General features: G+C 40.1%; 1 protein-coding gene across 1 annotated transcript in view; it reads right to left on the bottom strand.

The window, feature by feature from the left end:
- Positions 1-13,239, bottom strand: part of CCDC88A (coiled-coil domain containing 88A) — a 67,641-nt gene that overhangs the window by 31,247 nt on the left and 23,155 nt on the right. Inside the window, 9 exon segments of the mRNA XM_030944285.1 lie at positions 1,038-1,222; positions 1,809-1,953; positions 2,444-2,590; positions 5,735-5,836; positions 5,838-5,897; positions 6,840-6,921; positions 10,590-10,759; positions 11,886-12,026; positions 12,582-12,665. Coding sequence (XP_030800145.1) covers positions 1,038-1,222; positions 1,809-1,953; positions 2,444-2,590; positions 5,735-5,836; positions 5,838-5,897; positions 6,840-6,921; positions 10,590-10,759; positions 11,886-12,026; positions 12,582-12,665 — 1,116 coding nt within the window.

The raw sequence follows: 13,239 nt of genomic DNA, 5'->3' as shown, positions 1-13,239 counted from the left end.
CCTCCAAGACCCTTTTGACTTAGGAAGGTTCAATGTTGTTTGATCTTACTTAACTATTTCAAGAGATAATTAAGATGATTCCTTGGGAATTAATTACATGAGTTTGTTTTGTCAAGTGTTTCCAACTTGCAGAGAGCAAAGCTATTTAAAATTTAAAATACCCAAGCATGATTTCTCTGCCACATTTAAGTTGACCTGAACGATATTTGTGTGTTTCTACTCTTTTCTTTTGTACCTCCTAGATTTCTTTTGGGCACAGCACAGAGGCTGCTCCAAAAAACAGCAGCTTCTTAGGAATCAGAAAATTATGGAAGCATGGAATGCAGTAGGGATTTCTTTAATTTTCTTTTTTAAATTATCTCTTAGCCACTCTAAGAATAGTCTTTCACCTGAAATAGCTGCTGAAGTCAAAGCTATTTCAGGAATTTTAGACATTTTCACTCCACTGTAATTAGCCCCAGCTTTTTTTTTTTTTTTTCCTAATTTTTATTCTCTATAAATACCACTGACTAAATGATCCTATTTGATACACATAATTTGAGGAGCAAAGTCCTGTAGCTGAGCACAGTTAAACCTGACAGACTCCCTTCTTGAGCTGTTTATCAATTCCCTGACCCACCTTCTCCCTCCTTTAGCTAAAATGAGGACACAGGACCAAGTTTTCAGCTCAGGCTCATCACTCACTCTCCACCTCTGCACACACACTTTCTTCTGCTTCATAATTACCAAAATTAATGCTCTCCACTATTCTAAACCACTTCCATTACTCATCATACCCCCAATATATTATTATTTTTTCCCTCACTGGTTTAAGACCTTTCTGAATAAACTGGTCACACTCTCACATAATAAAAAAGAGAAAAACCTCTTGGAGGTGGTTTTACTTTTTACCATAAACTTACAAATACTGTAACTCCACACAGACCCTTGTAATGCCTTCCCAAAATAACAGCAATTGATAAAATCACCCTTTAGGAAGAAAATAGCAGAGAACACGAGGCAGCTCTCACACCATCCAAGCATACCCTGACCTCTACCTTCTTGCTAAGTCTTTGGTTTTCTTTTTCCATTTTCAGAATCCTTGAACTGCTGCCTTCCACAGAGCCCACTGCACTTTGCAGCTCTTCCACAGTCTTCAGCAAACTTTGGTTTTCCATTTCCAGCTTCAGTAACCTGCTGGATGTCAGCTCATTCACCTCATGGCCCAGTGATTTCTGTGGCACTGCAGGAGAAAAACACCATTATTCAAATAAAAGCTGACTTATTAGCCAGAATTGTTCAGATTCTGCATTTTCAAAGGATTTAACAGACTTTGAAGGTCCTTCCAATGCCCTCTTGGTGACCAGAGCTGATTAGGATTAGAAATATTAGAAATTAAAATATGTTCTATCTTCCTAATCACAGCACAGATTTGTTTCCCACAACTCAGGATGTGCCTCCAAATTCCACAAGTGCTCTGCACAGAATCCAGTTTGTATCCAAGCATGTTGTACAGAACAATCAAATTTTTTACCACAGCTCTTCTCCTTAACTTTGAGAACAGCAAAGCAAGAAGACTCATGATCTGTGCTGCAGAGTACAGAATTGTGAGTGACAAATAATGCAATTTCCAGGTATTTATGGGGTTTACACAACTATTTAACAGAGCAAGGACAACAAGGACAGACTTCTCATGTAGGCTGCACCTCAATGGATACATGGGAATCAGCATTTCTCCAGAGGACAACGTGCTCTGTACTTCAGAAATACATTTCATTTCCTAATGCTACCCAGCCTCTGAGATTTCAAGTTCAATAACTCATGTTCACCTTCAGAAAGTTCAGTAGTCCTGTTTATCTGCTCCAGCTCCCAGCCAAGATGCAAAGACTCATCCATACTTTGTTTCTGAGCCATTTCTAGGGTCATGTTTTCCTCCATGAGCTCCTCAATCTTCTTTCTGTCCATATCCCGCTCCTTGAAAATTATTTCAAAGGTTAAAAGAAAAGTCCCAATACCTGCAAAGTATTTTATTATCTATGTTCTGTTGATGTCTATATTATATTATCTTTATTATGTTGTCACAGGGAAGGGCAAAGTGTTTTTTCTGGTCTGCCTAGACACTGAGATGGGAAGGAACTGGGAAAAGTTGGGAGAACTTTGAAGGGGACAATAAAAAGAAGATTACAAAGAATCTTTTCTCCTCATAACCTACAGCAATCACTCCCTACTCTTCCAAAGTTTACTTCTCTCTTTTATTTGAATATTAGGAAGCAAAGTGCATGGGGTAAACACAATATTTAAGTGACAAATTATTCACATTAAAAAAATCAAACCTATTGCTCTTGAATCTCTGCATTTATCATCACATTCCTTCTCTTCCCTGCTATTTTGAAGGCTTTTATTAAAAACAGAAATGCAATTCAGTGTGTATCAGTTGCCTTTGCCACCCTCCCTTGCCACTCACCATCTCCATGTCATGCAATTTAGCTTTCAGCTGTAAATTCTCCTTTTCTAACTCGTGCAGTTTATCTGAACGAGCTCGGGTCCCCTCTAACTGATCTTCCAACATGGTCTTGGTTTCTAGCAACACTTGATTGTCTTCCTTTAACTCCTGCAAAAATGGAACAACAACAACAAATAAATCCCAAACCAGAAGCATTCTCCTGCTCATGCAAACTTTGATACCCAAACTAAAACTGGGAGCTGAAACAGACTTTTTATAAAAAGCACATTTACAGCAATTCCATATAAATGCAACCTATGAATTTCTGTGCAAATAAAATTTGACATAAATGAAATACTCCCTAAGCCGTTACAAACAAATAAAATGTTGTTGATTATAATCAAACCATCAGAATCTCTGTGATTTGGGCTGTGATCTGGAAAGATGTACTGCCTGTACAGCCCAAAATTAGGTTTATAGGCCACTGGGCCCAAAGTCAGGCCATGATGCTGAAAATGCACCCACAATCTTAAAATACAACCAGCCACTCTCAAAGGGCCTGAGCAGCTTTAATTTTGGTACATAGAGGATTTTTTTTTAATAGCATCTGATGAAAGTAATGTGTAAAATACATAACTGGCAATTTTCCTCATGATACAAAGACAAAACTTTTCAAACTTCAGCACACAGTCAGCTGTACAAATCTGAAAAAGTATCACATAAATATCCTTCATACTCCTCCCCACACAAATAATAAGTTAACTCATAATTATTAGGAAACAAACCCAACTAATTAATATTTATCTGTACTGAAGAATGCTTGAAATGTCCAATAGTTTACAAGCTATGAAAACACATAAACGATTTTTAGGGGGTTTGTTAGTTTAAACAGTCTATGAAAATCAAACTTCCACTGTTGTCAAATCCTGTACACTAATCTGTTTTCCTTTACTGATTTTTATACCATATGGCACTTGCCCATCAAATTTGTCATTTACAGACAGAATGATGGCCTGATAAATTCCTGCATGTTGATTTGCCTCCTAAATTACTAACTCATGCCAGAACTCTAAGTTCCCCTTGCCTGGTGTTGGTACATCTTTTTTTAGTGTATTTGGTGCCATTGTCCTGTACCCATTTATGGGAACAGCCCTCCTTTCCTCAGCACTTGACTTAGAAAACTGCTTTCCCTGAGGAGACCTACAGGAGGAGAAAGGCATGATTAAATTTATAGTATTTTTTGAATTAATTCCTCTGTGGGTTTCTCAATCCATCCTTCACAGAGGCTTCCACTGGCCTTGCTAGCTTAGAGCTCTGGTGAACACTGCTGACTTCCATGCCATTAGACAGGGAAACAATTCCCAAAAAAATGGAATTTGTCACGAAAGCCTGACTGCCATCCCAATGCTTCAATTTCCAAATATACTTGGGAAAAGCCCCAGCCAGGAGAAGAACTGTAGCAGGCCCAGGAGCTGCAATGCCCCATATTCAGCAGCCTAGGACAGGAAATGCCCAGTCACAATGACTGGACCTTAGAAGCCCCTTTTTCCACCTTCAGAAAGGGCCTATCTCTCTGTAAGACTACAGGTCACCTTCTTTTAACCCTTACTATTGGACAATTCCTAAAACCTCTGTACCCTATAAAAACCCCTACTTGTGCCCAGCTCAGCAGAAGAGCTGTCCAGGAGAACTTTGGCAGAAAATTCAATAAAAACACCCCTGTGGAACTGCCCACAGCCTTCTCCTCTCTCCCTGTGTCTGCTAAGGCACCCAGCAAGCAAAGAGCTGCAATCACAAAATGATAATCTGATAATTACCAGAGCTGATATCACCTGAGCTTGCTAGGGTGGCCTGTGGCTGGGGGTCTGGGGGCTTTAGCTGCTCAGAGTGACCCCAAGATGTGTTAGAAAGTCTCTTTTCCCAGCCTGGTGGTTGAAGAAGAAGTCAGAATTCTCCATTTCTCGGTCTCAAGGTTGTTTTTTGTTTCTTAACTATAAAATTCTTTCTCCTGGCCTACCAAGATCTGCTCAGCAGGACAGACAGAGGCACTCTGGCTGCCCCTGGGGCAGTGTTGTGTCTTTATACTAAAAACTGCATGTACAATATTTACCATAACTTCCCAATACCTATCACCTATGTTAGACAGTGAGCTTCTGCTCTAAACCAATCCAAAAGTGCCAACAGCACAGCAGAAGATGGAGGCCAAGAAGAAGAAGAAGGAGAAAGGCTGGACATGCCCAGATCCCTCCATCTTGCCTCTTCAACCCCTATTCTAAAAACCCCAAAAAATCTATTTTTCTACTTTGTGACAAACTGATTATTATTCTACTTATACTTTTGTGGCTTGCAGATCTTCATATAAGGTTGGTAATTTGCTCCATGGGTCATAATCAAAATCACAGGCATCTTGGGCTCTGTGCCAAGGTCTCTGAGCCCCCTGGCAGGGGTCCTGGCAATCCAGGACAGCCAGAGGGATGTCCTGAATTCTGACATGGGAATGCCTGGGAGCTCGGACAGGCTGTGCTGAGCAGGACTGTGCTATCCAGACCCATCACAGCCCACCAGGGATACCCCAAAACCCAGCAGAGGCCACATGAAAGAATGGTGGCTTGTTGGGGAAGATGAAACAGGAAAGCCTTATAAATATGATTGTCTGGCAAAAGATTTTGAGAATATAGAAACTATAAGTGAGATTGAAATGAAAGCAAGCTTTGAGATCCCTTAGTTACTGAACAACTGGAAAACAGTGGTGTGGCTGGCTGAAGGTAATCCCCTTTTGATGGACCAACACCCTCTGCCTGCAGACAGCTCCAAGGGGCAGAGCAGTCCCCACTAGCTCGGCAGAAGAGGCCCAAAGAGGAGTTTTTAGGGTTTAAAATGTTACACAGTATGGTAAAGTAGTGATTCTTACAGGCTGTATGTAAATGCTATAGGGTTTGTATATTGCACTACATTGGTTAGTGAGAATTAGAATATTCAACACAGAAGATGATTTATTGTATTGTAACAGGAACCTCGCGCTCTTACCCCTTTATGCTCTTACCTTTTTTACTTCATTACCCTCTTACCATCTCATCCTCTCTACCCCTCTCTTCTCTTGGGCCTGCTCTGAGCTGTGGCTGGCAGCTCCCAGCAGGCCCCTTGCTTTAATAAACCCCAAGTTCTAAAAGGCCCCTGTCCCCAGGCCCTTTGCAATAACCCCAAGTTCCACGACCTGGCTTCAGAGATCTCTCGTCTCCACCTGTCCTGTCCGTCCTACCCCCCAGGTGCTCCTACAGTGGCTGTGGGTGATTTCCCCCTGGATTTACTCACCTCCACCCTGGCTTTGTAGAACTCAATGTCATGGAGCCTCTCTTTGTAGCGGCTGACTTCGCTCTCCAGCTTGTCCACGCGGATCGCCTTCTCCCGCAGCCCACGCGTCCAGCTCGTCCCGGTACACCCGGGCAGAGCGCGCGTCCGACAGCAGGTTCATGTTCTGGGACACAGGGAGACAGGAATACAGCAAGGGTATTGGGAATTCTGAGAAATTCAAAGGAAAATCCAGTATATTGTACAGGGTTGTAGGGGACTGTATTTCCAAGGAAATGGCACTGGGCTTTTTCAAGGAGTCACTATAAATATGTATACATAATGTCACCATTATATTTTCTGAAAAATCCCTTTGCCAGGATTTGTCCTCCCGAGAAGCTTCAGTTTCTCCCTGTTTTGCTCCTTTGCAATGTGATTTGGAGAACTGTTTATCCCAGCACGTGAATTGTTTTTACTTAATGACCAATCCCAGTCCAGCTGTGTCAGACTCTGGTCAGTCACGGGTTTTTATTATTCACTCTTGTTTAGCCTTCTGATGTCTCCTTTCTCTTTCTTTAGGATTGTTTTAGTATATAATTTCATATAATACAATATAATTTCATATAATATAAAATCAGATAATTTCATATCATATAATATCGTATCATCATATCATATCATTTCACATCATAATAAATCAGCCTTCTGAGAACTTGAAGTCAAATTCTCATCTCTCACTTCATCCTGGGGACTCTCACAACACCACAACATATATTGCATATTAATGATGTATTTAAGGTTTTTCCCCTCATTATCACCACAAGAAGTATTAAGAAAAATCAGACAAAATTGGAGTGCTTTCATTTTAAGAAGATCCTTTCAGGGGATGTACTGGTGGCAAATTGCTTGAATGAAGAAACAAAAAAATTAGAGAAGACATACTGACCTAAGTCAGGGCATTTTTTTCCATCATAATATACCAAATAAAGGAATAAATTCTACAAGGTCAGATTCAGAATGCAAAATAAAAAAAAATAAACATGAAAACATACTTAATATCAAAAAAGAGCGGTGAATTGGTCTGGTGGAGGTAACTTTCCTTAAAATAATAAAATTATTAAACCCACACCTCTTGCTGAAGTCTCTTCAGTTCAGCTTCCATCTGTTCCAGCTCTTGTTTACAGTCAAGCAGCTGCTCAGTCTTTTCCTCACTTGAAGGAGAAAACACAAACCAGTTAAACATGGCCACAAAACCTGCTAATGATCACCAGGTTTGAGAACAAAATGCTGACATTTGTGAGGCTTCCACCTTTAACCCACAATTTCAGGGACATTATCAGTGTAAAATTTAGGGTTGCCATCAAGATTTAGTTATTCTTTTGGGTTTAGTCTTTATCTAATATTTTAAATGTTGTTAAGACTTTTCATTGTTGCTTTAAAATGTTGTTTCCTACTCATGCAGGAGAGGAAACAGGGTGTAAGAAGGAATTTTTGCAATAAGGGATTTTGTGCAAAAATCAGAGACATTACACATGAATGTGTACCAGGAGATCCACATCCAAAACTCAACTCAGAATAATTTCAAATTATACATTCAAAAGGTCCAAATTCTTTCCAGGAGAACCAGACAATGACTCCTTGTCACAATCAAGTAAAGCCAATTTTAAAAGCACTTTTATAGCTCTGTAATTTCTCCTTTTCTTGCAGAGCAGAATTAAGGGTTTTAGGTGTCTTGACTCAATTGAAGAAGATACTGCTTAATAAACTCAGTAATTTCATGAAACACACAATGAATTTTAACTTTATGGAAACAACACAGTGTCTGTTTTAGTCTACTCAGAAACCTGTGATAAAAACAATTTGACACAGAATTCTACAATTCTTACATGACTCATTCTTAACTTCCAACTCATTTCCCAATCCTTAAAAAATGAGTTTGTTAAACCATGAGTAAGTGCAAAGGAAATATTTAATTCTCTCACAGACAAAGAACACCTGATGTTCAAAATTCAACTGCACCTCAGAACAAACAGGATTTGCTGTAGAAAAACCTGCCAATATTGAATATTCTTAAAAGATACACTGCATATTCAAATTGCAGTGTTGCAAATTCAAATGTTACTGTATTATTCCACATTCTGGAATACAAGGAAGAAACTAAAGTAGAAAGGGGGAAATAAGAAAATTTAATGGATTGAAATGTATAATGCTATGTCAAAGCAATCATACCAACAAAAAATAGGTATGTTTAAACAAACCCAGAGCAGTTGTTTTTAAAAATGAGCCAGTTTCACCATGAATGATCTTTTTGGAAAAGGATTGTTTGGAAAAGGTCACTGAGCCTACAAACACAGGAGGCTCAGCTCTGCACAGCTCAGTGCAACATCCCTGTCACAGTTTCCCCCGCCAGAGGTGCTCAGAAACCAGGCACAAACACAAATTTATTCCTGATTTCTGTGACTTTTCCATCAGCATCATATTCCTGTTATTGTTCTACATGGGAACACACAGAACTCAACACTCAGAAAATGAGGTGTGCAAATTCCTTCTTTGGAGTTTCTGCATTCCCTGGTTTGCATCCAAGTGAAAAATAATCTTTACAGACTTTTTATAGGGAATTACATCAGCTACCCTGCAAATTAAACCAGGTATGAAGGTTCACTGCCAAAACCAGGTTATAAATAAATTTTACGCTGAGTATTTCCCAAGTCTGGAATTAATGTAATTTAAAATTTATCAAATAGATACAGCATTTAACACTAAATGCTGCAGACAGAAGTTAATTCCTCCAAGTCTGGTATTTTAAAATACTGCTACATGTAAAGGGAAATTATTTACCAACTGAATTCAAATAAGAGTGCAAAATGTGGACTGTTCTGAGCCATCAGTGTTGCCCTAATTGCACACTTCAGCTACAGACTGGAGAGGATTGGACTAAATTATACAGAACATACCAGTGTTCACTGTTTAGGCTATCTATTAACTGTCAATCAAACTAATAACAGCAATTTTTTCACTAATTTTCTTGGTGCAGCTGTTTATAGAATATCCTGGGCGGGCTCATTGCAGGAGACACATAATAACACAGACATCAGGGGAAAAGAGCCCCAGCTTTTGTCCTCTGTTCCTCATGAAGACCATGCTGTAGTGGGGGGAAGGGGATCCTCAGAGTAAATCAACAAGATCCTTAATCCAGCCAGCTAGAAATCATCTGATCAACAAACTCTGGGACTTGTGACTTATGCTACCTTCAGCTCGTGATTTAGTTTACCTGTCTCCTCTCCCCATAGCTGAATTTAAAAAAAATAAAATAAATCTTTATTTATGCTGTTTCCACACATATTGAATCCCTTCAGATGGAGCACTTTAATTCAGAACACACACACTTCACTCTGCTGAAACAACTGACACATTGCTACAGGGAGAAGCAGATTCTCCACAGGTCTGTTATTGATCTTCTCTTTAAATAACTCCTCACTCTGCTCAGATCTGCTCCTTGACTATGAAGACAAAGAGCCCACAGAAATCTACAGAATCAGGAGCAGTTTTCAGGAGCAAGTAAAGTGTTGTGCAGACAAGAAATCTTTTACACAGGAACAAAGAGGTGGGAGACAGGAAAGCATTCCAATGGGAATTTTCTGTCCTATCTGCAATGATTTTAAACCATGAATTAACCACAGGTGAGTATTTCTTGTTGGAAACAGGTCACCAAATCATGCTGCTGAGAAGGAATCCCTCCTGCCTCATTTCTTTTAAATGATCACCTGGTTTGAGAACAAAATGCTGAGATTTGTGAGACTTCCACCTTTAATCCATGATTTCAGGGACATCAGAGAATAAAATTTAGGTCAAAACATCATTATGAATACAAACAGAGACAAACACAGATGAAACATTGTATTTGTCCCATGGGTCCACAAATCTTGTATTATAAAAATACCCCTCCTGGGGAGCAATAACTAAAAAAACATTTGAAAGGAGAAAGAATTACAGGCTGGGGACAGTGTGGCTGGACAGTGTCCAGGCAGAAAGGGACCTAGGTGGTTGAATATGAGCCAGCAGTGTGCCTTGGTGGCCAGGAAGGCCAATGGCATCCTGGCCTGCAGTAGGAATGGTGTGGCCAGCAGGAGCAGGGAGGTCATTCTGCCCCTGTACTCGGTGCTGGTGAGGCCACACCTTGATTGCTGTGTCCAGTTCTGGGCTCCTCAGTTTGGGAAGGATGTTGAGATGCTTGAGTGTGTCCCATGTAGACTTTCAAAACTTCCAACTTTCAAAAGCTTTTTGAAGGTCTACACAGTCAAGCCATACCAATAAACAGAAAACAACTGTGTCTTGTGACTGCTGAAGCCAGGAACAACTTGTTCCAGATCCTGGGGAAATTCCCTGTGCCTTGCAGGATGAGGAGGGCAACAAGGCTGGTGAGGGGCTTGGAACACAAACCCTATGAGGAATGTTTGAGGGAGCTGGGGCTGTTCAGCCTGGAGAAGAGGAGGCTTAGAGGTGACCTTATTGCTCTCTACAGCTTCCTGAAGGGAGGTTGTAGACAGGTGGGGGTTGGTCTCTGACAGAACCAGAGGACACAGTCTCAAGCTACGTCAGGGAAAGTATAGGTTGGATATTAGGAAGAAATTTTTCACCAAAAGAATAACAAAGTACTGGAATGCTCTTCCCAGGGAGATGGCAGAATCATCATCTCTGGATGTGTTTAAAAAAAGACTGGCCATGGCACTTGGTGCTATAGTCTAGGTGAGGTGTTAGGGCATAGGTTGGACTCCATGACCTTAGAGGTCTCTTCCAACCTCATCATTCTGTGATTCTGTGAATTGCTCTGAAGAGGACTGGATGTGTGGAAAGGATGTGAGTGTGAATTGGTACTCACAGCTCCTGCCTGAGCCTCCTGATCTTGGCCTTGGCGTCGGCGAGCTCCACGCTCAGGTGCTGCCGGCTCTCGGTGCGCTTCATGCCGGGGGAGCCGCATGGCGACTGCGCGGCCGAGGCGTGCGGCAGGAAGCGCAGGCAGTCCCGCTCCTCCGACAGCTCAATGATGGTCTGAGGGCACAGAGCACAGCAAAAAGTCCAGAGGCGCCCTCACAGAGCCACCTCTGGGTGTCATTCATAGCAAACACTGCAATGGCACCACAACCATGGAAAGGTTTTGGCCATCGAGGAAATCAGAAGTTCTGCCTGCACCTTGGTGCCTAAAGCAAAGAGCCACAGCTTTTGAACAGGACCTTCTGCTGGTTTAAATTTTATTTTTCTGCTATTTTAGGGGTTTTTTTCACTTCAGACTTTTAAGCCCACGAAATGGCCAGTGCTCAGAACGGACTGGGTAATGAAAGGTGTGGATTCCTTGAAAACCACCACCTCTTAAAAATAAACATAAACACGTATCTCTAAACAAAGTTGTGTTCTTCATCCTTGACAACTGAATAAAGCACCAGATCTACAGGAATATTCCTATTTCCCCCTATAAATCAAGGTGTTCACCAAATATGAACATCTCTCATAGTTTAAAGTATTTTTTCCTTTGCTTTGCACAAAGGCATCACCCCCATCTTCTCCCCTCTGTTGTATTCCTATCAAGGCTGTGATCTGGAAAAACTGTCAAAGGAATATCTGGAATAATTGCAACACTCACTCTACTGAGGGGCATATCTGGGACCACCAAGATGATTCACAACTCTAACTTTGTAGTAAATACAGTTCTGTTCCTTGATTCTAACACAGTACAACAAGTGTGCCTCAAGATAAGCCTCAAAACCTTCTCTCCTGGTATGGATTCTGCTTTATCCCCCTCAAACCTGGACAACAGGACATGGGAATAGAACAGCTTTCAGTGGCTGCCTTGCAAATTGATGAGTTATTGATTCCTGGTAAATGCAGCTGATACAGCTTTGGAGTCTGTTTTCAGCTACTGATGAATGTGGAAGTTGTTTCCCACTCTGGTTTTGTGGAAAAGATCACCTCTTATCATTTCTACTTTATTCCTGCTTTATCTTTCCTACATTATTTAATAAATATGCACAGAGGAGCTCCCTGAAACAACATTCTGGCAGTCAGGAATCCTTGCTTTAACGTGTCAGCAGAAAATTAAACTGTTAAGTTATAAAAATCCTGAGCTGCATTGTCTCAAAAAAAGAAGATTTCTCGTATTTCTCTTAAGCCACATCCATACCTCTGAGTGCTCATCTCTTTCATCTATAAGCCTTTTTAAATGCAATGCCATATTCTTCAGGAGAGGCTCAACATACTCTTGTGTCAGCACAATGACATCCATCCACTGCAGGTCAAACACATTTTCCTGATTATGAGTTACCTACATGGAGTGAAATGAAAGAGAAAAAATACCCTCTTGGAATTTTAAGAGGAGAAAGGAAGCATAAAGAAAATAAAGCTGCAACTCCACAGGTTAAATTTGCTGGATAAGGTATGAAAAAACATTTAAAATATATTTCATTGTATGTAAAGGAAGAGTTTTTTGTCCACCTGGAAGCAGCACCCTGTCCTTCTGGTGACAATAACATTATAAATTACCTACCACATACATTTGATTGGAATTATATTTTATAAAGGAATTTGCATATAAAGATTTCACTAAACTAAATTTGCTGTATGTAACTAAGAAATCCTTGAAGCAACAAACTTGCTTTCTGGTACGGCTCTAAAAATAAAACCCAAAAATGCTCAATCATTACATCTTTTTCTGAATCAAGTGAAAAAATAAAGCCTTTTTTGCTTACTACAACCACTCAATATGCAAATCACATATGTGATTTACTTGCCATTGAACACGTGCAACTCCCCCTCCTGCAACACAATATTCCACCTCCACAAATCCCCAAAATTAAAAGCAAAAACCCCCCCAAAATACCTCCTGAATATGGGCTGCAACAGCTGCTCTGGTATCAAAATCCAGACTTTGGATTCTTTCAATAAATTCTTCTTTTTTCTGACACTAAAAATAGAGACATCTATTTTATACACATTTATATGTATAATTGCAAGTATTTTCATTCCTCTTTTGCATTTCTTAAGAGCTGAAACTTCTAAAGCTGACATTGCAATGGCCACATGACTAAATTATTATCCAATAATTCTGGTGACCAGTAAATCCATGGTTCATGCCATGTTACAGTAATTAGAACTTTCAACACTAATTAAATGATACAAGGAAAATCAAATTGAAATGGTACAAGGAAGAGGTTTCTTAAAATTGCTACTTATTCAAATTCTGTGATAGTTCATTAAATACATGAAACAGTGCAGTGAGTTAATTTTCAGCACTTTACCATTTCTTCCCTTTCTTTACAGTATCAGGTAAATTAACCCTACTGAAATTAATAACCCATTATGGTGGTATTGGAGGTATTTGTGCAACAACAGCTGTAGCGTTGTAGCCATTTAATTAAAAATCAGAATATTCCACTTTTTCAAGGAATGCAGTTGTACCACCAAAGGAAGAAAAGTTTTATACCACCACAAGTATCAGAGATCAGTAATTCAAAAGTTTCATAGAGACAAACATAATT

This window comes from Camarhynchus parvulus, chromosome 3 (genome assembly GCF_901933205.1).
Source record: "Camarhynchus parvulus chromosome 3, STF_HiC, whole genome shotgun sequence".
NCBI lineage: Eukaryota > Metazoa > Chordata > Aves > Passeriformes > Thraupidae > Camarhynchus > Camarhynchus parvulus.
This window is presented reverse-complemented; position numbering and strand designations above follow the sequence as displayed.